The sequence below is a fragment of the Drosophila santomea genome, chromosome 3R, assembly GCF_016746245.2.
Source record: "Drosophila santomea strain STO CAGO 1482 chromosome 3R, Prin_Dsan_1.1, whole genome shotgun sequence".
Classification (NCBI taxonomy): domain Eukaryota; kingdom Metazoa; phylum Arthropoda; class Insecta; order Diptera; family Drosophilidae; genus Drosophila; species Drosophila santomea.
The window spans coordinates 2,161,301-2,186,520 of record NC_053019.2 but is presented as its reverse complement, the minus strand read 5'-3'; the positions used below and the strand labels follow the sequence as shown (position 1 = coordinate 2,186,520).

At 43.2% G+C, this 25,220-nt stretch overlaps 1 protein-coding gene across 4 annotated transcripts in view; it reads left to right on the top strand.

The window, feature by feature from the left end:
- The first annotated feature begins 317 nt into the window (after positions 1–317).
- Positions 318–25,220, top strand: part of LOC120452852 (Down syndrome cell adhesion molecule-like protein Dscam2) — a 32,179-nt gene continuing 7,276 nt past the window's right edge. For 3 of the 4 annotated variants that reach the window (XM_039637292.2, XM_044006363.1, XM_044006365.1), the window contains exons 1-23: positions 318–379; positions 1,757–1,908; positions 7,331–7,615; positions 8,268–8,487; positions 11,649–11,791; positions 13,331–13,492; positions 13,756–13,905; positions 14,103–14,223; positions 15,745–15,862; positions 16,365–16,588; positions 18,165–18,292; positions 18,394–18,494; positions 18,860–19,064; positions 20,969–21,100; positions 21,173–21,322; positions 21,417–21,562; positions 21,987–22,122; positions 22,445–22,564; positions 22,958–23,110; positions 23,176–23,698; positions 24,048–24,258; positions 24,413–24,668; positions 24,758–24,901. In XM_039637292.2, coding sequence (XP_039493226.2) covers positions 7,576–7,615; positions 8,268–8,487; positions 11,649–11,791; positions 13,331–13,492; positions 13,756–13,905; positions 14,103–14,223; positions 15,745–15,862; positions 16,365–16,588; positions 18,165–18,292; positions 18,394–18,494; positions 18,860–19,064; positions 20,969–21,100; positions 21,173–21,322; positions 21,417–21,562; positions 21,987–22,122; positions 22,445–22,564; positions 22,958–23,110; positions 23,176–23,698; positions 24,048–24,258; positions 24,413–24,668; positions 24,758–24,901 — 3,583 coding nt within the window. In that variant the 5' untranslated portion in view covers positions 318–379; positions 1,757–1,908; positions 7,331–7,575. Of the gene's footprint in view, positions 380–1,756; positions 1,909–7,330; positions 7,616–8,267; positions 8,488–11,648; positions 11,792–13,330; positions 13,493–13,755; positions 13,906–14,102; positions 14,224–15,744; positions 15,863–16,364; positions 16,589–18,164; positions 18,293–18,393; positions 18,495–18,859; positions 19,065–20,968; positions 21,323–21,416; positions 21,563–21,986; positions 22,123–22,444; positions 22,565–22,957; positions 23,111–23,175; positions 23,699–24,047; positions 24,259–24,412; positions 24,669–24,757; positions 24,902–25,220 lie in introns of all 4 variants that reach the window. The other variant, XM_044006364.1, reaches the window with a different exon arrangement.

Sequence of the window (25,220 nt, the reverse complement as noted above, 5' to 3'; positions counted from 1 at the left end):
TCCTGCGAGAGAAGAGAAATGCCGAAGGATGCGCTGACGCCGGCGCAGTGTCGACTGCTCAGCCGGCGTCGCAGTCGGCGTCGTTCGATTGTGGGCCAAGAGTGGCAACAGTTGCAGTAACGGCCCCAAAAGTGGGAGGCGCTGGGAGGTTGGGTGGCTGCTCGTGCAATAAAGGGGGGGGGGGAGAGGGGGGGCGGTGTGTGTGTGAAGCGATTACGCTGACAGAGATAAGCCCAAGCGACAGGATGAGGGCAGCGCTGCGACGCCGCAGCGACGTCGTCAGCGAAGGACGATTTCAGGATTCAGTCATTGCCGGCGTTTCGAACAGTTTGGACGTGTCAAGCGGATGAAATCGGGAAATTGCCAATAGTTGCCAGCGGTAGTGTTTTAGTATTGGTTAAGCATCGGCTCACACACACGGTCACAAACACCAGGATAACCTATCCAGCGGGTGTGCGTGTGTGTTAGGCACTATTTGGGGATTTAATGGAAAAAGCATTAATGGATGCTGCCTCGGGGAATGACTATAGTGCCAACGGTGATAGTGGCCAGTGCACGAGTGTGTGGGGGCGAGTATGTGTGGGCATAAAGGGATAAGTACACAGAAAGAAAGCATTGAGTAAAATCTTTAAACCAGTTTGAAGAGTTGAAGTCAAGCAAATATGACTTTAAAAATGTATGCAAAATAAAAACCGCATTTAAACCAGTGAAAGATACTGTATTCAGAATTCAAATAAAGTAATATAAAATATATCGTTATAAAAAGGAATCAGTCAAATACGGGCATTTAAATTCCATTTTCCACATAATCTAATTTGGCAAATTAATGTTGACCAATGCGCAAATGGATTATTTATACCCTACAAATTCTCTCAGTGCATACGTCAATGCTTCGGCAACTAGAGATTTTGATGTGTATGTGTGGCGCTGCCTAAAACTGTGCAGCGCAATTTTGAAGCTGACATTCTGTTTGTTTGCTTCTATACGTGCGTGTATTGGTGTGAGTGGTGTTTGGTTTTATCGTAGATTTTACTGACTTCACGGGTTATTTGTCCGCACGAATGTGTTCATAAAAAATGTAACAAAAGTGGATTTTCACTGGGCCGGCTGAAACGCTTACGCTTTTGTGTGCACGCGGACTTCTAACATCCCAGCCGGAACCGGAAACGGAAGCTGCTGGTGCATACACTTACACCCAAGCCCGAACCCGAAAGGGACCCCCGAGCACGTGGATAAAGTAAATTGAATAAAAGGTGAAATAATTTGAGCGCTAAGCAGGCCGAATGCTGGCTAATGGAAAAGTGTGAAAAAGGTTGGCCAAGTAAACTCCGATAAAAAAGAAGACCGGGAAAACACCGGAGAGTATTTTCGTCGGGAAAAATGCAAATGTGGCGGTGACTTTTTGAGGAAATTTATGGAGCGGCAAATTGAATCGAATGTCCACTGAGCTGCCAGCGATGACGTGCCGTGAAGCATGTGCCTTGCGATTATCAAAGTGTGATAAAAGTGCGGCAACAATGGCAGAAAGGAGAGGCGGAAAAACGCTCGAAATGGGAAGGGAAATGGAGAAACGAGTCCAGAATCGCTACCCAGTCACAAGTCCATAAAAATTTACCGTCTATGCACTGCGCATAATTTATGGCCGCGATTCGTTCTCTTTTCTCCAGCGAATGCCTTCCTTTTTTTGAGGACCACCTTTTGGCAATTGTTGAATGCAGCCGCAAAATCTGCCATGATGTTTTTTTCCGCCGTCTAGCATGTGTAAGCTGCCAGACATATGTGTTAGTGTTCCGGGCAAGCTGCCAAAAATAATAAAATCACCATCCTATGTCAGACGACTTCATATGAGCGAGGGATCCTGCCGTACTGTAGCCAGGACGAAGGATTTCAGAACTGCAAGATAACGAGGTAATTTCACTGAATGATTCGCAGTATTCGCCGTTTGTTTTGTTGCTTAGTCTAAGCAAATTGAGCTGCTCGCTTGGACAACAAAAATTGGTTTGCTTTTTCGGGCATGCTTTCTCGCATTTTCCGGTTTTTGGGTTTTGGTTTTTGCTTTCTGCTTCTGGGATCCGCAAGCTGTTGAATTATGCATTGCCCGGAGATAAGCTGGAAATGTTGCACAAGGCTGCCAATTTTAGTTCGACCGGCCATCAGAGACCTTGGCTGCGGCTGTGGCTTTGTCGGTGGGGTGTCCATTAAATTTTAATCTCGGAAAACATTTGTATGCAGCGGGTGCGACTGTGTAGCCAATCTTGAAGAGTTATCTGGAATAGCGGGTGCACAAAGGAAAAGGAATGTGGTCAAGGAAAAAATTTACATTTTATTGGAAATTCTATTCGATTCGGTTGAGTTTCACAAAAAAACCACACCTTTTTCCCATTCTCCCGAGTGCTACTGCATTCTGCAATTCTGTTTGATGCCAGTTGGGTTTCTAGCATTCTAGCATTTATTAAAGTCTGCAGTGCTGAAAGCGGATACATATTTGCATATTTTGGAAAGGCATGTCTCCGAGGATTCAGAGGAGTGACATTTTCACTTTTCATCCAGTCCATTGAACTTCCTAGAAGACATAATCGTCGCTGTCATTACAGCTGCATTTAGCGGTCTCATTACGTCTTTATGTCTTCCACATTCACGCTAAATTACTTCCTCATTTGACACCTCCACTTGCTATCAAGCGGAAAATTTTAAAGAGTTGTGAGCAGAGTTTGCTGGCAGCGCTTGTACCAATTAAATTTATTTGTCAGACGAGCCAGCGATGTCACCGCCATGGCCAACGTCCTCGCAATACACTCAAGTCAACTTTATTCATAATAACAACAAGTACCCCGTGCTGCACGACAGTAGCCCGAGTGCACTGAAAAAAAAGAGTAGCAACCAAAACTCTCAACAATTTAGGTAATTTTACTAGAACTAATAGCGGACCAGGATAAGTTTTTTTCTTTCTAATGCTTTACACTTAAATGTTAAAGAGGCTTGTCGTATGCAAATTTCAATGTTGTCAAGAATGCCTGAATTTGTACAGTGCATCCAACAGCGACTAAACAAAGGCACTCAAAAACGCCAGAGGGCCAAGAACAAAGATAGAGGGACACAGCCCAGAAAGCTCGGGGGTTTGTCAATGTGACAATGCAGCATCGCTGAACCGCTGGAGCCGTTGGAACCATCGCATCGCAGATATACGTACGGGTATCTGTAGAATCCGGATCCCAAGGGGACGGTTGCAGCGCCAGACGGCGAACAATAGAAAGTTGCCATGGCAGGAAAAATATGCGCGCCCATTACATTTTGTTGCCGTGCCTCATTTTTCTTGTTGGCCTTCTAGACAACCGCTGTTGTGCCCGAATTGATGTTATATAAAAGGTGGCCAAACATTTGTAGGGGCACGCGATATCGTGGACGGAAGGGGGACGAAGCGGGGGCGTTTTCAATGGGCCGGGCAGGGCGCAATGTTATTAGGTGGCTCGTCGCCTTTGCATTTCCGGTGGCCCGTCCGAAAGCACATAGAAAAAAATTGTAATTAAATAGTACAAAAACGGGGCTCTAAATTGTATTTCGTTGTTGTTTATCAATGCAATTAAATATTCTCAGAAGCTAATTAAAAGTTATTTTTTAATTTACCATAGCTGATAATTGAATAAGCTTAATAAAAAGTGCTGTACACAATCTATATAATATGTAAGTTTTTCATTGAATTCCATTCGGTGTCCTATCCATTTTGTGTTGAAGATTTCAAATCAGTCAGTGGGATAGCTCGTATCAGTCTGCTATTTTGCTTCAAGTGTAGTCTTAGCCTCGTTTCAGTTCATCCTGAACTAGTGTCCAGGTTGGGAGCACGTTGTTCCAGAGTCCGTTTTGTTTCGCAGCCGTACTAGGAGCTATAGCCCGGCCATTTACTTGTGCCGTGGTCCGCGACGGATGCTCTTTGACTTGCGGCCAAGAGCCTTTGTTGGCTATAACCAAAGAGTTGCACTTCAGTCTCGGCGAGTGCAAATGGATCCATTGTTCCGGGCATTTCGCATTAGGCCGGAGCACGGGGATCCAGCCGTGGGTGCTGGCAGCAGGAAATTGCAGGCGCAGCAAGGAGGGGCACGCCTTTAAATCACCTTTAATCCCCGGCTGGCAGGAAGTCGGGCATATAAATTGCCAAGCTGTCAACCAGCGCTAAATGCAAACACATCCGCCCCAAAGTGCTGCGAATATGTACTCTACTTATACATGACCGTATATGCAACACCTTTTGCATGCAAGAACAAAAAGAAAGCAAACACTGCAGGTGACGAGCATTAAAACGATTCAACAGCTCCGTCTCAAAGCAAGAAAAATTATATTGCTTAACGCCTGCACCACCGGCACCACTGGCACCCATCGGCCCACCACTTTCCCCCACTTTCCAGTTGCAAGGACCAACTCCCACTCCTCTTACCGGATAAGGGCGTGGCAGTGGCGGATGCAACAACGTTTAACCTCAGCCAGGACATGAGAGGTTCACTGTAAAAAATGCAATGTAGTTGATTACATACCTGGGTCCATCGGACCTAAATTAAGAAATATAGAAGCCCGGTTACAGTTCGGATTTGAATTAAATACACTGCCCATATGTGCACTGATTTCCTTCAGTGTTTTTGGGATCAGGGGGTGATTTTCGCTCGACTGCCTCGGCAACACATGAAGGCATGGCCATGGTGCGTTTCAATTGTTGCCGTCGCTATTGCTATTGCTATTGCTTTTGTTGTTTGTTGTGGCGTTCCGCACTTAAAGCCTTTCACGCCACCCAAATCCTGGAGTGGGAAACTGGAGGTGTGAAGTAAAAATGAAAACATCCACTCGTGAGCTCAAGGTGCATGCTGAGCAAAGGACTCCCAAGGAGTATCCGTTGCATTGGCGAGCTGCAGCAATGGGAAGTGCCCTGTTTTCGGGGATTCCATTGTGAAGGATTGATTGCCTGCTACGAATTGTTTCCACGTTGACGGAGATGAACCTAATGTTCCTAATGGATAAGTTCAATGCGAGGGGAATAACGTAATTGGGGAGGGTAAGGGAAAATGTTTTTGGGCACTTTATTATTATTAGGTTAAAATATGACAAATATGACGCACTTTTAAATATATGTGCTTACATTCAGTTTCTATGTACTTTAACTTCTTGTATTAGTAACTAAGCTTCACGTATTATGTTTCTGAAACGGGAACATGTAATTAAATCATTTAATTTTAAGCAATTTATTTTTTAGCAGTTTTATGTTAGCCGAAAAATCGCGAAATAGGCAAACTGATAAGCTTAAAAGTTAGATTCGAAATGTTTTATTCATTGCCAATTAGCCAAATGTTGGTAGCAACCAGCTCGCAACTGCACAACCGCTGAATTCCCATAACTGGATTATCAAAACAATTAAACAGGTTTATAATAATGCCACACATCACACCGAAGTAAAATAAACAAGAGCTCAACTGCGCCAAGCGGCAACACCCAGTTACAAAAAGCTTATATAATCCAGAGTGACACAACTAAAGCGCCGTCCACATATTTAGTGTCAAATTTGCTGACAGTTAGCAGTTATGACACCCGACACACAAGCCAAAGTAATCGCTTTGCGAGGGCGCTGGATGAAGGATGAAGGACGTAGGACGAAGGGTGCAGGATGTGGGGCGGATGCGGCTTGTATCCTGTCATCTGAAGCTGGTCCACCTCCGCCGGCAAAAGGATCGCGAAGTCAGACAGTTGGACGGCACAAAGGCGTGGAAAATAAAAACTCATTAAAAATAAAGAGCTAACACCAGCACACACAGTCTTTTCCCCGTTCTGTGTGTGTGTGCTTTGGAAGGACTCGGAGAAGGATGCCGTCCAAGTGCTGAGCAAAGAAACGAATTGCTCGTGGCAAATCGCTCAACAAAAGACGCTGCCAGAATAAACAAATCATTTCAAATTCTCAATTAAATGCAAACAGAACTGCCTCCGCCCATATGTGCCGGCTAAAAAGGTGTCAAGTTGCAAACATTCACAGAACTCTTCAGTATGACCCTCACGCCTACTTTCCCGCCCCTCTGCTGCCCCAGACGCGCTCCATCCAATGCACAGAAAAATACGGATTGCCATTACTTAGCTCATTAATTTTACATAAATCCATAAATTTCGGGTACTGCACTTGATTTTTGTTAATAGGACCAACAGATCATTGAATCTAGACTAACCTATTAGTGGCCAAGCATTACTTTGTAAACTGAATTCTTTTAGTCAAGCTCGATAGACACATTTGTTTTACCCGAAAATGAACTTAAATCCTGTCCTATTACATCAATTTCTCGCACTGTAAAACCCAATGCCTGTCGATTGTGTGTAATGGGTGTCATGATGATGTTTATTTAGTCGCTGGGCTAAGTGCCCGACTGGCTAAGGAAACAGGAAAATCGAGATGGGCGGCAAAGGATTCAGCTGGGCGCTTTTCGCTCGGCTGTTGAACCCCTGCTTCTCGACCTCAAAACATGTTTATGTCTTCTTCATTGTAGTCGGCAGCTCCTGCGAGGGGAAAACTTGGGCCGTGCCATTCGAAATAAAATTTAATGATGGCAAAGTCATTCATTTCGTATGCTCGCTCATAAATACACGTTAAATGTATTTGCCAAGAGCTCTACAGCAATGCAAACGCAGGATTTCCCTCCATGTATGTGTATTTCGGATTTGTGTATGTTTTCTGTATGCGAAGGTTGCCTCTGTTGGGGGCATTACGAGGATAGGAGCTCCCCAATTCACAGGACTCATGTTGATTTCTCGCCTCTGTCGTCATGTGTTTTCCACTTTCGACATATTTATATAGCACTTTGTGTATGCTGTACGTCGAATTGTTGTAATTGTCCTTTGCATTGTTTACGAAGCTTTAGTGGGGAATCGCTGAAGGGCGAACCTCTGCAGCGAAAATCATTTGAACTTGACATGCAAATGTAAATTAGATTTTGACAATGTCTGACGGCCTTAAATTTGTAATTTGAATTGCAGTTAAAACTGCGATCTGGATTCCAATGTGCAATTAATTATAAAATTAATTGTATTCTATTGTAGACATCATCTTTTATTGTTGAAAGTTCCTAACAACTTCAACACACACGTAACGAAAATCGACGTAACGAAATCCTTTTGAGCGCATTTATTTTAATTTGACTCCAAGTTGGAAGTCCATCCAGACTTATGCAACATATAATTCCTAAACTAACTTACTTTGCTTTAAAAATGCAAGCTTTTACATTTTCGGCAGCAAAACAATGAAAAGGATAACATTTTCATAATGCATATGTAAATTAAACTGTTGGCTTTCATCTTCCATGTATTTCAGGTGGCTGAACAACATCAGAAGCTGAACTGAAAATTTCCAAATAGAAACAGAAATAATAATAACAGCAGCAAGGGCTTAAACAAAGGCCAAATATAGGCAAAGCCACGTAGAAAGAGCAGTGTACGTTCATATTGGATAAACAAACAAGCCCGGAAGCAAGAAGAAGCTGCTGCAAAACTAAACTGAACGAAACGAAACTAAATTTAATTTTCTACCACCCACACATTGAATTTTCATGCAACGAAATGGGTCTATTAGAGCCTCCTTGTCTAGTCCTGGAAAAGGGTAAGTTTCAAAGCAAGCACACCTCACACTGAGGTCACTTATGCCAACAAAAGTAATATGCATGGTTACACTGTACCTTTAAATACCTAAAGAAAATGTGTGAGCTCATTAGCAAAATAAATACATATATCCTAACTGTGTACATCCTCTTGATGTATGAGATGGATAAAAAAAGCTATGTTAAATGTGAGAAACAAACTTAAGAGCTATTAATGAAAGCAGTGGTTGACTATTAGCCGAATATGCTCTTTGTGTCCCACATTACAGCGCCATTAGTATTGTTTCTGCTCCAGCTGCATCTCCAACCAGCCATAAGAGCAAACAGCAGAGACTGCGTGTGTTTATCAAAAACTTTGCTGCAGGTTGCAGCCGCTAAACCGCTTTCCAAGTGGCTCGGCTCAGCAGTCAAGTGGCGCCCAAATGTGAGTCTGAATCCGAATCAGAATCAAGGGCTCGCTGGCGGCGGGTAAATGAAACCGAATCCAAATTAACCGCATTTATGAGATGCACTCGAGCTGCACTACAACACACGCACACACACAATATATACATACATATAGATGTGGTGCAGTGCCGGCAGCTGCGGCGACATTAAAGTTTTAAACAAGCTATGCAGCCACAATGTTGGTAATTAACCTTTCACTCTTTCTAGCGCTGCTTTTGGGAGCGTTGCTGCTGGCCGTCCTTGCCACACCACTTCTGGCCACAAGCGGCTTACGGGTGCCCACATTCCTGCTGGAGCCCGCACCCCGGCTGCTCTTCGGCAACGACACGGGCGCCCAGGTAACCTGCACCGCCCACGGCAGCCCGCCGCCCCTCGTCACGTGGGTCCTCCGCGACGGATCCCTGGCCACCCAGGTGCCGGGCCTCAGGTAAGTTCCTGCGGTCTCCCCAACAATGCACTTGTCAAGTAATAAGCGGATGCGAGCCTCCACTGAGGGAAAACGTGTGGCTCTCCATTTTAATGCTCGCTTTGGTGTAACAAAATTAGCACTTTAAACCAGGAATTATAGTGTACTGAATTAACAGAAAGTTTCTTTAGAATTTCATATCAAAGTTCAAATACAATATACAATGTACATATATAGAAAATAGTTTAAAGTATCTAATGAGTTCTTTACCAACTTAGGACTACATTTTTTGTTTAAGGGCTTATTATTTTTATCAACTAATAATATTTGCCTGCATCTTAGTAACTTTCCGAACATATTTAAGTAATTTCTTTGTGTGTACCCGATATTGCTGCGAGTTGGCGGTTACAAGTATGTGTCGTTTGGCTTCCTGGCGGCGGTTTTGAAAGTCACACTCCTGCGGCTTCAGTTTTGCGGGTTGTCTTAATGTTATATTTTCCGAATTGCTTCGTTTTAATTGACATTGCGCAAAGACGCCGTCGCGAAAAGCTGTGAAAATCAATGTTAAGAGACATTCGTCTCCCCCTGCTCCTCCTCCACGGACCTCATCCCATTTGGTGGGAACATTTTCAATGAAAATGCTTAAAAGGAAACAAGAACAGCACTGCGTGGTACCAGACAAAAGATGCACTTTTGGTTTTGCTGCCTGAAAAAGCCAAGGAATTACACAAAAGTAATGCAAGCAAGTTGCCGACAGAGCAATACTCATGTACACACAGGCGGGGCTAAGTAATTAGCACTCAATATTTGTTTTGCAAATTATCTTGTATTAGGTAAAGTTTGACGTAGTTTTACTCATTGAAAATATTTACTTTGTATCTTTATTGTTTACGCATATAAAAATATTTACGCATATAAAAATATATATAAAATACCATAGTTTAAGGATAATAGATATACGAGGTCTATTTATGAGAGCTATTATTTTGTCCTTGGGTGTTTATCCCTTTTGTGACTTTTTCTATATACTGCGTCTGCTAGTGACATGTGCGCTAGCATTTAAAATATTAAAAACGCAGACGTTCGTAGATGACAAGTTGAATGGGAAAGTACACACGCGTTTAGCATTAATCACGGAGAGTACATTAGTTTCTCACACAAGTAAGGCCATAATTTGTGGTTATTTTGTTGAAATCCATTAGTCGAGGCAAAAAAATTAACGCACTTTGCCCGTGGACTACGGGTTTTTGCTCAAATGAATATATGGGAACTATTTGTTTGGTTTAGAGCTCTTTTAACAAATTGGCGCTGATCCATTGAACGGGCTCTTAAACAGATTATTGCACAACGAGAGAAAATAATAATCAAATATGTGAAAATAACAGACAAACACATAAAGCAGATAAATCGAAAAAATAGCGCACGAACCAAAAATAAATACGGAGATAAAGATGTATAAACTCACCGCTCGCATATGGCAACAAATTTACTAAAAGAATTTTTATGTTTCGCAAAATGAAATGTCATTTCAAATACGTGATCTCGCACACATACCCGCGTCCGAAAGCCGGGGATTCCACACAACCATACGATATATATGTATATTTGTATAGTCGACAACGACTGTCAGTCTGGCAAACCCGAAAAAGCCAAAAAGTAGACAAAACTGAGTTGTGATGGCAGTGCATAGAAATGAAACAAAATTTATTTTAAGCTACTAAAGAGCACGGCTGAGTTCAAGTGACGAGAATATAGGACGTGTACTTATCTACTGCACCGACGGTTGGATGGATGGACTGGCTCCGGAAAATGGAAAGCGGACAGCACAGGGAACATGGAGCCGGTGTATAGAGCATAGAGCTCGGAGTTATCTGGCTCTTTTTCAGTGTGCTCCATGCAAACGCAATAGACGTAAACAAATTGCTGGCACTTAAACATTTTTGAAAACAGCGCTTGATGAAGTTTTCCCTTTTTCGGTTGATGTTGGTTTGCTCGTTGTCCTTCGCATCAGCATTCAGTATGCCACACCAGGACAAGCGCAGCCAGAATCCCATCCAGCTGCACCAGGAAAAATTGTGTTAGTTTATGATGATCTATGCTGAACGGTGTAAACATTATTCGTATTCACTGCGATAAACTTTGGTTTTAAATATTTGGAATCATGAAAAATATAGAAAAGAAACAGATGACAACAAAGGTGCGAAAAATGATGCATCGAAACAGATCTTTGCCCTACTTGGATTAAAATAAGCTGTTGCATACTTTTAGGAATGCTCATTTACATAAGTAATATAGGTAAAATTAATTTGAAGGAATTTGAAATGGAGTTTCTTTATGTGCACTCATCGTAGCTTGTTAGCCCGTATGCAGCTTCAGTTGAGATGATTAGCGGTACTGAGACTGCATCTGCATTCGGAGTACAGAGCAGTGTAGGGGTGAGGAGTTTCTGCGGCGACTTTCCTGACTTGTGTGATGGGAGGTTGATGTGTTTTGGGCTGATCCAAAGCCAGAGAGCTAATCAAATGCATTTAAGCCCTGCGGGGTCTTAAAGTTTGATTTCGAAAATGATGTTAGGCAGCATTCGGAGTCAGAAGCAAGCCGCAATGCACTGGCAACTGGATGACAGCACAGCAACCGAGTTATGTCAGAAATTTCTGACAGAACGTAATTTGCAAACAACTTAAACAGATTTTAGCAACAATTTCTTGACGTTAGTTTGAGGTAAGGTGGAAATTTCTTATAGCATTGTTAATTATTTTGTTTCAACAGCAAGTAAGAACCTTTTAATTTTAGTAAGAACCTTTTAAACAAGTTTTGTTTAGCAACTTCTTCTACATTTAAAAACTATTTGAACTATGAAGGGATTTCCAGGAATGCAGGTGCAATGCTTAGACCGTTTCGCATCATTTGAGATCAACATGCACACATCCAGCATTAAGCTTATTGCATTTTTATGTAAATTTACACTTTGCGCCCCTCGTACTTTTTGCTATAAAAATACAAGCAAGCAAATGGCAGCCACTTTGCTGTCGCTTTTGTGGAGCAAATTTGTGCGCCACGTTCGCCATTCCCAAATGCAAATAAATAAATAAATATGTAGAAGAAAACCTCGAAAGAATGTGCCCACTAAAATATTGCATTTCGCCGTTCGCCGTTCGCCGGCGATGCTTTTGTACTTGCAGGAAAATATCAGGGAACGGCACCCTGCACTTCCCCCCATTCCTGGCCCAATATTATCGCACGGATGTTCACGAGGCCACCTACAGATGCCGGGCGAGCAACGAGGCGGGCACCGTCCTCAGTCGAAATGTTCAGGTGCATGCAGGTGAGTGTAATGTACTTTAGTGGAGCCATGGAATGGATCCTGGCTTGGGAGCGGGCGGAGCGCCAAGTGGCTAAACGCCCATTGGCGTGGAGTGCGGAATGCTGCCATCAGTTACATTACTCACATCGGAGCATCGAGCTGAGGAGAGCCGTGCTTCCAGCTATGGATTATACAAAGAACTGTTAAAACTACTGTTAAATACATATAAACCCAAATACACATTGCATTAAAGTCCAAACAACTATTTCGGTTTTGGGTACCGGCCACATGCCAGGTCGACATTTTATTATACGCCTCTGGAAACATCTGGGGAAAAAGAGAACAATTCTTATTAAGATTTCCTTTTATTTGTTTCATCATATTATGTTTTGTCAAATACACGTTCAGCTGCTGAAAGTGGTGTAGTTTTTATACCCGTTACTCGTAGAGTAAAAGGGTATACTAGTTAGTTTTATAATTCTAAAGAATACGTTCTGGCTGGAAAACAGCCAAATTGACAAAACTAAATGACAGTTAGATAGTGTGCATTGTGTTGACAACATTTTAAAACTACTCACGTTCGCTGTGCTGGAATTCTTTACGGCTCTGCTTTCTGGCAGCCCTTGGGATGTCACCTGTGCGCCATTTTTCTCCACCCTTCCCTTCCACTTCATGTACATTAATATCCTGTGAGAGTCCTGCCAGCTCCTGAGCAGTGATCGATGCGACAAACTTGGCCAGCTGCAACTTTCTCGAGGCTCTGAAAATTAACTTAATTATTTTATGCACTCGCTGTTTGCGCTGCCTCTTAATGCTTGACCTCGAAAACGCAGCACGTCGGTCGAATTTGCGCAGCCTGGCCTTAAGTAAACACAATTCCCGTCCCGGCAATCCAGCCCAATACCCCGCGGGCCCACAGAAAAAACCAACGCTGCATGATAGTCGCTTAAAATCTCATTCAATATTTACACTTTGCATTTTCCATGTGTATCATCTGTGTCGCTCCGCTTTTCACTCTGCCAGTCCCGTCGCTTTTCCTTCGAGTATTTTGGCTGCTCTTAAACTTCCGCTTTGCATGTAATTTCAAGCAATTTCATTCATTTAAACGGCAGCCATTCTGCATTGTTTCCCGTTTATTGGGCCCAGTTCCATCGGGGCTGCCAGCCATGGATTCTGCTGCCCGAAAGCGTTTTATGCGCTCATCTGTATGCGCAGTTTGCGCCGGAGAGCAGACAGCAGTCCTGCCGTTTGTTGACTTTAGTTTCCCAATCCAGCACGAACAGCTGTGGTCAACAGAATAGCAGCGAAATAATAGACAGGATAGATATTGAAGGCCTTCGGAGCTAACCAAATAAAACGATGTAACAAATATTTACAGCTTTCAATAACTTCGGAATCTGGGAGCATATTCTTGAAATTAAATGCTCATGAAATTATGTCAAGTTAATTCATTGAATATTCTTCTTTTCAAAAATGAATCGAAAGCTATCTCTATTTTGACAACTGCAGTCCCGTCCAGTCCTGTAACTGTTGCGATTTCTTTTTGCTTCGCTCTTCCAGTGGTGCGTCGTCAATTCCATGTGCACGTGGAAAACACTGAAGTCTATTTGGGAAATTCGGCGTTGATTAAGTGCGCCATTCCGGAGTATGTGCGGCCTTATGTGCGCGTGGCCAGTTGGCATCGCGGCGAGGAGATACTCCTGCCGGATCTGTCGGATGTCGGTGAGTGTTGCCACATTTTAAAGGGCGGGGGAGTTTATTGGCAGCTGAAATTTATGTGCCAACGATTCGGTCTTGTTGCTTGCCAGCAATGAAACTGCACTTTTTGCTGCAGCATTCACGGCTGGTGGGTGGCGGGTGGCGGCAACGGGGCGGATGACATTTATTGGCGAATGTTGCGTATACGCAGCGGGTGCCGGGCGGCGAGCTTTGATTTCTCCTTGCTATTGTCATCTATGTGACCTGAGTGTATGATTTCCGAACAGCGGGTCGCTATGTGGTCCTGGCCGCCTCCGGGGATCTCTATGTGCGCTCCGTGCGTTCGGAGGACGGACTGATGAAGTTCAGCTGTCTGGTGACAAATACACTGAACGGCGAGCGACAGCGCAGCGATGCGGTGATGCTGCAGGTCAAAGGTGAGTTTTAAAAAGTATTTGCTCATGAGCTTAAATAGGATCCTGGCCTCTATATATGGCCTGTTTAATTACATGAATAAAATCAAATTATATAATACTTCAGCAATAATTGTATACTTGTTAGAAGTAACAACATCTTTTCGAGCCGAATCGTGAGTGATAATTCTTTGCCTTATTCATGCCGTAACATTCCACAGAGCTAAGCAAGAATCTGGCTCCCCGGACCACCCAGAAACCGGTGATGGAGATTCACGTGGAGCGTGGAAACGACGTTCATCTGCCGTGCAACATCCAGGGCAACCCATTTCCCATATTTACGTAAGTCAACTGATTTCCAGGCCAAAATGGGCTCTTGTGCTTTCTGTGGGGTGGAAGTATCTGTATCCGAGTATCTACGCAGCTGACAATAAAATAACATCACGAGGTTCCGGCTTGGAGATTATAGACAGCCCTTAAGTGCATTTGAATGTTTGCCTGGGGATGCTGGTTTTATTGCATATTAGGGACTGATGTTTTAGTGCTAATTAGGTGACTTCATGGATGAAACGAGGCCATGTGCTAATAGCAGGCAAAAAACGGCACAGACTGGAAAGCCAATCCGGACACTAACTTAGTAATCAAGTAACTTGATCTTCTTGTTTACCCACTCACAATGGATTGACCTAGAGGAACCAACTTAAAGGACAACACTTTGTTGGCCGAACAATAAAAAGCTATTTCGGTCCACGGAAGTTGGGCCAATAACACATCAAGTAACCCCTGACTTGAGAACTCCTCACAGATAATTAGCAAAATAAAACAGTTTGCACGGACCTCAATAGGGTAGCATAACTTAACAGTCTGTTTCACTTAGCGAGGCTTATTAAAATTTCACGCAGTTCTAAACCCTTAATGAGCCCCTCACGAATATATGTAAGTAAATGCATACATACTCGTATGTATGTGTGGGATGTAAGGACATTTTCGCAGCAAGGACGCAGACAGCTCGAAAATCAAAATACACAAGACAAACAAGCGAGCACATAACACATAAATGCTGAGCCAGACGGGAAAAGTGGCTGAAATACTTCCCAAGGGAAAAGGGGAGGAAATTTCCAGCTGATTACTATAATCGCAGAATAAGGGCGATAATTTTGTTTTCAGCATAAGTTCAGGCGTGGCTGGAATAACAAACTAGGCTCCTTGGTTTTATTGATTTCGTGTGTGATTCTGTAACTGATTGAGTTTCCAGCCTGTGTTTGCGTAGAGAAACGGAGTTTCGGGCAAATAAAGAGTTTCTGTAGCTTATCTTTCTCCTTAGGTAATCAGAAACATATTTAACGTTTGGATTGGATTCCCTTTAGATAGTTAAAAAAAAAAAAAAAAAAAAAAAAAAAAAAAAAAAAAATAACGATATTGGTTTGGTTCCCTATTAGATCAGGTTATTATATACACTAGGCATTTCGATTATAATCAAAAAGATGAAAATTTTTTTTTTTTTTTTTTTTTTTTTTTTTTTTTTTTTTTTTTTTTTTTATTTATTATTTTTTTTATAACACTGCATTCGGAAAATTTAATCAAAATGTTTATTATTTTCAATTCGAAAGCTGTTAGTATCTGTCTACAATTAGGCCACGTTAGTGTAAGCATACCTGAGGAAAGTATTGAATTGCAGTGCTTCTGAGCAAATAAAATCAAGTGTACTGATTTGAGCTAGCCAGCATTTGAGACAGATACTGTTTGCAGATACCGCTCGACGAGCAGCAAGCCCAAACTTAAATCAATAAAGCGCTTGTGCCTTCGTAGAGGCTTTGCCAGACAGCTTTGCATATACATATATATACTCACTCTGATTTATAGCTGGTATCGCGTTTCCGACTCGGCAGCCCTCTATCCCATACCCTCGTCACAGCGAGTGATACTTTCGCGCACACTGCTGCTCATCAAAAATGCTGACGAGCGCGATGCGGGCAAGTGGGTAAGTAACCGTCCAACTGTCAACCGCTGACAATCCTCAACTCGGGGTGCTGAATACAGTCGAGCCTCGCTAAGCCAATGGCTAGCATTTGCCTTAATACTAAAAAGCACGTTCTTTAAATGTTTAAGCCTACAGATTAGGCATACTGATTCCCCATCCACACAGCTTGTATTCATTTTTGAGAAGTGCAACTGATAATTCCTTGGAATTCCTATTTCTATAGTATTTCACTTAGTGTGTTTTCTATGTGTCAAGAGTAGAAACATTGTAATCGGAGATGTCTTCAATTGGACACACCTATTCCGGCGAATTGAAAGTTCTATTTTAATTATTCTCTAAATATTACTATATATGCACTTTTAAATGTGTTATTTCCGTAAATATAAAAATGAAGCAACTGCCACATCCCTAGATATTACTTGACTTAGAGGTGCGACTGTATTCCCCCTACTTTCCCGGGACTTTCCCCTAAATGCATCTAAATACCCGCGCCCCTTTGCAGATTTGCCAGGCCTCCAATCAGTTTGGGGAGCAGCGCATCGAGATCCGACTCAGTGTCAATTCGTATGTGTCGGTGCATATATTGCCGCAAGTTCAAATTGTCAATTCGGGGGGAACGGCGAATTTCAATTGTACGACAACGGGTTCAGCGATCGATGCCATCGACTGGCTGCACAACGGCAAGCCGCTGCAGGCGAATAATGCACTCACCACCGGCAGGGATAAGTAAGTATAGCCGGAGCCCGAAAATATACATACATCTGGAATTGGGTATTGGGGCTTTTACGGACGAGCTCCGCTGGGGATTGTGTGAAATAGGAACAACGGGGTAGGCAGACAGTCAGACTTTCAGAAAAACGGACGGACATGCCACGCTGTATTGCCTATTTCGATTTATATCAGTTTTTCGCCAGTTGCGAAAAGCCTTCCGACCCAACCGAAAATATGAAATAAAAAATGGAAAACAAACAGGAGCGTGGAAAAATCCATAGATTACACTCCTCCGTTGTTGGGGCATTTCGACGGGCGAAAATGTTTTATTGTTACTGTTATTATTATTACTATTGATGAACGTGGGAGGCGGCGAGCGTGGAGCTCTGTATTTTTACTGCACCCCCTTAATCGCAGTTCAGATTTCAGTTCAGTTCAGTCCAGTTCAGTTCAGCTCTGTACTGAACAGTTCAGCTCAGTTTATTGTTTAAAAGCTTTGCGCTGTTTGGTTGGGAAACCGAGAACATACAAAAAGTCTGTATGAGGTCAGTGCTCAAAAGATTTTGATTGTTGGCGCTGGTAATATATTATTTAAAATATTTGTGCACAGTTTTGCGTCGATTGGTTTTGCAATTAGTTTGCAGCATACCTCACAGCTGTGGAGATACATATTATATTATTTTTAATCAAGCTTTCCGCCCCCTACATTCACCCTTTCTGACTAATTTATGCAAATCCTGGCATTGCTTACCTAGGCCTCTGGGAAATCCTTTGCTTTGTGCATATTTTCGCCCGAATGGCCTGGACACATCTTGATAATTTAATGCAAATTACATGAAATCAGCATAATACGATGGCAGGGGCCTGGGCCAAAGCAAAACCGAAGGCAAACTAAATTCGCACGCAAAATTTGTACAGCAGCAGCTGGCAAACAATTCGGCCAGCAAAAACAAACATCGCATGCTCCATTCGCATGTACATATGTACATCTCTATATACATGCGTACCTAACATCGTATATATAGCCATATCTACATATGTAAATATATCAGCTTGCCCAGCTGTTGGCCAAGGAAACCGCCCAAAGGATAAGCATGCGATTCGAGAATGGGTAATGGGAGACCAAGCGAATCAGCATTACAAATCAAGCAGAAATTTTTATGCTTATGCTAATAAAATAAATAACAAATTTCGCCTGAACGATCCAACACAAAAGCACACAAGCATGCTTTGCACTCAAAGAAAACCAAGGATATTCATTCGTCAAGGGCAGCAAATTAACGTCAATAGAGATGTTTTGGGTAGAAAATGCATTATAGATTGATGGGTATTCTATCCTTTCAAGTCAACTAGCTTTAACAAACTTACAGAAATTTAGGCCTTTTTAGGAGGGGGTAAAGTATCGTGCCATGTTTTTCTGTCAGTGCACTCCTGTGCCTGTTTGGAGTGAGTTTATGGCAAATTGTGGAGCCCGCTGTCCATTTTGCAACGTTGTCAGTTTTCAGCAGTTTAGCAGTCGACATTTTTAACACTCTTACTCCTGCGACCCCTTAACCCCTGTGCTAACCTTAACCCCTGTTGTCGCCGGCAGCATACGCTTCCTGTCGAAGAGCTCGCTCCTGGTGCAAAATGTCGGACGAAGGGACCGCGGTGTCTATCAGTGCCTCGTGGAAAACCAACGTGCCAGTGCCCAGGCGATGGCTGAGCTAAAGTTGGGCGGTAAGTTGACAAGGCAGTGCATAGTTTATGAGCCGGAGTTTTGGCATTTATCAAGGCTTCGTTTCACCCTCCGCCCCTCTCTTTTCTACGTTATTTCGCAGACACTGTGCCGGAATTGATTTACACCTTCATTGAGCAGAACGTTCGTCCCGGGCCATTAATATCGCTTAAGTGCTCCGCCAGCGGCTCGCCGCCACCGCAAGTGAGTAGAGCACACTCTCGAATGCTTTATTGGCCTTATTATGCATCATTGTAACGCACAAGCAAGCACTGAGAGAAATGCATTCATAATATGATACTGCAATTGTTTTTTAGAACTTTATTTGTTTTATAAAGAGAATATGAAAAAGATATTACGAAGACATACTGTGAGCCAAAGAATCACATTTGTTCTATATGTTATTTTTTTTTTTATTTATTTATTTGAGTATGTATTTCTCCGGCTGCTTACATAAACTGATACCCTGGTTAAGCCCGAAAATTATTGCCCTCCAGCAGGAGCAACTCTTCGCGCTGCTATTGATTTTTGCGGTGTCCATCACCATCTCCACCTCCATTTCATTGCAGTTCGCATGGCTGCTGGACTCGCAGCCCATCATGGACGTATCGCTGCATCATCGGTTCGCGATCGGGCAATTCGTCGATATGTCTGGCGATGTGATAAGCCATTTAAATATCTCGCACGTGCGACCCGACGACGGGGGTCTATACAAGTGCGTGGCCAGCAACTCGATGGGCAGCGTACAGCACTCGGCCAGGTTGAATGTTTACGGTGAGTTGATAAATTGGCTCGGAAAATCAATTACCCACACCGGGCCGCCTTAATTGTGGCCCACAAAATGGGTTTCTGCGTCCGTTTTGTTATCGCAAAAGCCGCCGAAAGGCGTTCTTTTGTGCGCTGGCCAAACAATGCAAATCACAAAAGACGACGAGTCTCTGGGCCGCGAACTTTGCCATCCAAGAAGCTACAAAATCGGCAATCGAAACGGCAGCTGATTGGAAATAATGCCAAGGCAACGAAACAAAAACATCGCGGAAAAGGAGTGCAGGATATGGGGAAAATAACTCCGCTATTCATGGGGAAAATGCTTGGCTGCGCCTCAAAGAAAATCTCCTGGGGCAGAGACATTGGCAAAAGCAACAAGAAACCCGATGACGATGTTGCTTTCAGTCCAATCAATTCGCAAGATATGGAGCACATGGGTACACCAAGAAAAATCCCTAAATTTAAATTGCTATTCTTGTCGTAAATTTTATGGCAAGTAAGCGACACTTTTAATCAAAATTACTTTCCCTGCATCAAATATTTTGCCTTGTATGGCCATTTAAAAAGAATTTTATATTGATACCAACCTAAAATCCAATTTTACCAATTCTCTGAGTGAACTGAAGGCATTGCTAGCAAGTTTAGGAGTGCGAATTGCCTGGCAAATGCCTGAGGATCTCGCAGGATAATCACTGCCGCATCGGTGTATAAACTGCACAAATATACGAGTATCAGGCGATAAGAGTGTCCTCCACTTTTGCCTCGACGTCTGAAAGATTTAACGTCACATGACTGCTGAGCTTTTGCGTATTGTAAGCAGTTCAGAGAGCGTAATCTTAATGTGTTAATAATGGACAAGGAAGTGGATGTGGGACAGATATAAATCATACGCCCTATATGCCGAATGATTGATGATGCAGCAAAGGCAGCTTGAGTCTCAGTGTGCGTATACTTGATATTTAAGTGGGCGTGCGTATTGATGATAAATGATGATGTTTTGAATGCTGGCCTGCAGCCAGGAGATTTCACCAGAATCAAATTGAAAATCAAATTAGGTACCTACGGCCAGGGGTTGAAGATGGTGATGAATATGTGATGGAGTACATAAGACGGTCAATGGGTTGGTCATTGAATTCAATATTGAAATTTAATCCTCTATAGTGGACACTCAGTAGTACTTTTGGCGCTGGTGGCTTAACTCATCCTTCTATACGCGATTTTTGCCGGGTAATAATGATAAAATGATTTCGATTATGAACATTCAAGCCACAAGCTGATACACTCCTTCCACGCCCACAGCCCACAACGCCCAGCTCACTCTCACACTCACTTCGGCCTGTTGAGGATTGATGAAGCCACAGGCTTCGGCTCGCCTGTTTAATTATGAATATTGCAATTTATGCAACGCATTCACCCATGCAACGAGTTGCATTAGCAGCACTAAAAATGCACAGGCTCACACACACGCACACACATTGTGCGCCGCATCTGCACTTTATGTACTAACGTCGCATGTGCGGCAAACGAATATAATTGGAATTATTCAGCATTCGTAGCGTATTCCTGCCTAATTGCGTTTTGTAACTAATTTAATAAATTTCACAATGCCCCTAAATCAGCACACACACCGAAAATAATAAGCAAACTAGATGACTACAAACTATCTGCAATATACACCAATTAAGAGTAGAGGAACCAATGTAATAATTTATTTAAATTAAGGAACAAACTAATAGCATATTACTTATCTGGCTATCGGAATCTTTGGATGGATAATAAATTAGCTAAAAATAAGTCGATACTAACGATATTAATACACATTTTGAATCAAATATGTATTCATTTATATAGTTTTATTGAAATAGACTTGAACAAGTGCATAATCAAATTTTTCCACTGCATACTTGCAGGACCTCCGTATGTGAGAGCCATTGGACCGATTAAAGCCGTTGCGGGCGAGGATATAATTGTGCACTGTCCGTTTGCTGGTTATCCCGTGGAGCAAATTAGATGGGAGAAGGCGCACCAGGAATTGACAACGAGTAAGACAAATGGCAGGGGGAGAGTGCAGAGTCCTGAGGGTCTAACACATTATTGTCCAACCGCACAACCAGGCAACCACTACGAACTGGCTTCGGTAGCCGACGGAGGGCAGCTGGTCATCAAAAATGTGGAGCCGGGTCGGGATCAGGGCATATACACGTGCATCGTAAGGAGTCGGGCGGGAGAGGAGGCGCGCCGGGACATGCAGCTGAATGTGAACAGTAAGTAGAGGGGACTGTCAGCTCCTTGGCGATGTCCCTTTTATTTTGCTCCTTTCGAGCGACATTAATGTCTGGCGGCTAATCGCTCATCAAGGTCCGCCCGTCATCGAGGCCTTCAAGTTCCCCAAGAATCTGCAGGAGGGTGGACGGGCCCAAATCACCTGTGCGGTCTCCTCCGGCGACATGCCCATCTACTTCAGCTGGAAGAAGGACGACAGCTCCATCCCGAGCAGTTTGCAGGTAAGCCTGTCACTCCGAAGTGCAACGAAAAAGTTTCCTGTATATTTTTGTCCTTGCTTCTCCGGAAATACCTGGTTGATTTTGTCCCAGCCTGTATTTCGATTTTTAAAAGGGCTTACGATTGCAGCATTTGAATGCCACTTTTCATTAGCTGCTGCTTTTCTGTTCTCATTTAGCTTTTATCTTTTTGGTTATTTGGTTTTATTTTCTGCTGTTAAACTTATTGAAAACTTTGCTTAGCAGTTAGTTTTTATTTTAATATTCTTTTTTGATTCAATGGCTTTAAATTGGTAACGTATTGAACTTATTTTTACAAAGCTATATATTTTAAATGTATTTCTCATGAACTCTTTAACAACTGGGTATCCCATAGTCTGTAAGCTCCAAAGCGCCCAACTTACTTGTGTTTCTTTCAATTTACAAGATTACCGAGAAGAAGGAGGAGTTCTACTCGCTGCTGGTCTTCAAGGATATCAGTGCGAGGCACAGTGGCAAGTACACCTGCTATGCCAGTAACGCTGCTGCCAAGGTGAACTACACGGCTGAGCTGCAGGTGCGAGGTGAGTGGGCGGGGAGCCTGGAGAGGATTCAGGATTCAGGATTCAGGACTCGGGATTCCGGATTTCAGATGGGTGGAATGCGATGCTGGATGTGTGTGTGCCTGGGTCCATTGAAGCGATGCGCTGCTGTTTCTAAATAAATCACACAGGATTTGTGCGCCGTTGGCTGCCAAGTTTGCCCCTTTTTTGGGCCACCAAAACAAAGATACACATGCACACGGGTCGAGAGTTGTTAATTTTGTTGCCGTTTTTGTTGTTCTCTATTCCATTCCATTCCATTCCCTTCGTTACGCATTCGCTCTGTGGCCCGGTCACGTTTCAGTGGCGCCTCGCTGGAGCTACGAGCCCATGGACACGGCCATTATGCTGGGCAACACAATATCGATAAATTGTGAGGCGGAAGGATATCCGATTCCGACTATTACCTGGTTCAAAGGGCAGGGTAAGTTTGCCAATCGCAGTCCCAGCTGGCTTGGGACTTCGATATACAGTTCATTAAATGGGTTCAAGGAGGCCAAGTGGATGCTTTCCTCCAGAAACCGCCCACTCGGTCCAATCAATTAAAATTTCGAGACTTGCTGACAGATGTATACGAAAAGAAAAAATGTAAAGGATTTGTAACGCGTTAGCTAACCAAAAATCAATTATTTAATTCATGCGTCTAAAATGTCATTCGGACATTCCAAAAAATGTTAAATAATTATTTTCTCATTTTTGGCAATGATTAAATACTTATTCACATAACATAGTTTGATAATTTTTTGTACAATTATGAACTATTTATTATTTCATCCAGCTTGTAATTAAATACGAAACAACATTTTCATCTGTGTAGGCAAAGGGTCAAAGGATTTTAAGCCACTGAGTATGCGTAATCACTCACTGCTATTAAATCTGGCGACGGACAATGATGAGGGTTACTATATGTGTCAGGCCACCAATGAAATCGGAGCTGGTCTTAAAAAGACCATTCGAATAAATGTGAATGGTAATGAAAGATACAAAATTTCAGTGCGAGCAGTAATGGCTTAATAATTAAATCCGCCCATGTAGAACCCGCCCGATTCGAGCAATCTGCTCGGAATATAAGCTCTCGTCGCAACGATCCCGTGACCTTGGACTGTCATGCCAAGGGCGACGAACCTATCACAATTGGCTGGACGCAGAATAATGGACGCATCGACCTGAATAACTTCCGGCTTAGCATAGCGGAGATGAAAACGGAAAAGGGCGTGGACTCTCAGCTGACCATTGGTCACTCGGATCGCCACGACTCCGGAGTCTATCGATGCATAGCGGAGAATCCCTACGGAAGGGCGGAGCAGATTATCTTCCTCGCCGTTCAGGAGCGACCAGATGTGCCCTCCCATCTGGAGATCTTCGAAGTGGGTTCGCGCACAGTGAAGCTTAGCTGGCGTCGACCCTTCGATGGAAACTCGCCTGTGCTCAGCTATCTAGTGCAGTACCAGGCTCTGAAGTACCTACAGTCACATGGTTCCCTGGCCGCCGCAGGAGGGGATTGGAATGGGCAGAACGTCATCAACGTCAGTCTGCCGTCGACGAGCATTAGTCGCAGGTATGTGTTCACGCTAGAAATATTTTTGGCATCACAGTTTCCTACACTTTAAAAATAGGCACCATATTGCCAATGAAAATTATTTCATTGCTATGTTCGCTTCTCGCCCTTAATACTAAACTATTATTTAATAAAATCATATCATTTAATAAAAATGTTTATGATTTTGACTTCGTTCGACAATCACAATAAGTGAAAGTCAGTAGTCGTCCGTTTAAGTTAATTATTACATGTTGACACATACTCGTATTTTATCGAAAACATTTTCACAAAAAATAAAATCGAAATATTATGGCACTTAAGCTGACGTTTTTCTCTGCATCGCCCTTTTGTTTGCCCTTTGGGACAGCTATGACAGCGACCTGCGGGAGAGCGCTATTGTGGCAGGTCTGACCCCAGCAACCACCTTTCTGATTCGCATGCAGGCCATCAACGAGATCGAGCGGAGCGCTTACACCGAGGCCATTGTCCTCAAGACCCAGGAGGAGGCGCCCACCGAGGCCCCCTCCAATGTGCAGGTGCAGACGGGTGGGGAGAGCGAGCTGATTGTCACCTGGCAGGTGAGTGTCGTGTGCATTGATGTACTTATGGGAAAAGGTCGATTTGGAATCGAGGATTTGTATCTAGGAACGTAATGTGTTAGCTACGATAAGCTTACTTATACCATTATCTCCTATTGTAATTTGTATCTGTATCTGGGTGTTATAATTGCAGATCCCACCGCGGGAATCCTGGAACGGCGAGCTCATCGGCTACACAGTGAACTGCAGCGAAGAAAAGCAGAACATCAACTTCATCAGCGTGGTGAACAGCTCGCTGAAGTCTACGATTGTCAGCGGATGGGCGACAACTAAGGCGACTTTGAGGGGTCTCCGGAAGTACACCCGCTATGCGGTCACCATTCGAGCAATGAACAGTTTTGGTTCCGGTCCTTGGAGTGCAGCCATCTTCGGAACGACGGCAGAGGGAGGTGGGTTGAGTGGCTAATAAGACCGATGCGCAGACACTACGCATACATGTATTGCAAAACGCGGCATGTGTATCTCAATATCTTTCTAGTTCCCGAGGCAGCGCCACAGAACGTCAACTGCACCGCCCTGTCATCGCAGAGTCTGAAGATTTCGTGGCTGGAGCCACCGCTGCAGTTCCACGGCGGCATTATACAGGGATATAAAATTTTATATCGCCCGATTGTGCATCAAAGTGAGTATATGTGGCAAGCACAACTGTGGTCATAATTATAGGCTTACACTATTAAATGAGATACCTTTAAAAGTAACAAAAGAAGTTAAATCATCCAAAGAGACAGACAACCTTACGAAGTCGTGTATAAAATTTATAAAAAATAGCCCAGGGAAAAATTCCAATTTTACTTCTGGCTGCTACTATTTCAGCCACTGCTGTATACCTCCACTTACTACAGCTGCGTCAGTTTGCAGTTGGCACTTTATGACGCTGATTTTGTTGATATTGCCAGAGCCTGAGAGCGCTGTGCAAACAGCTATAGATATGATACGATATC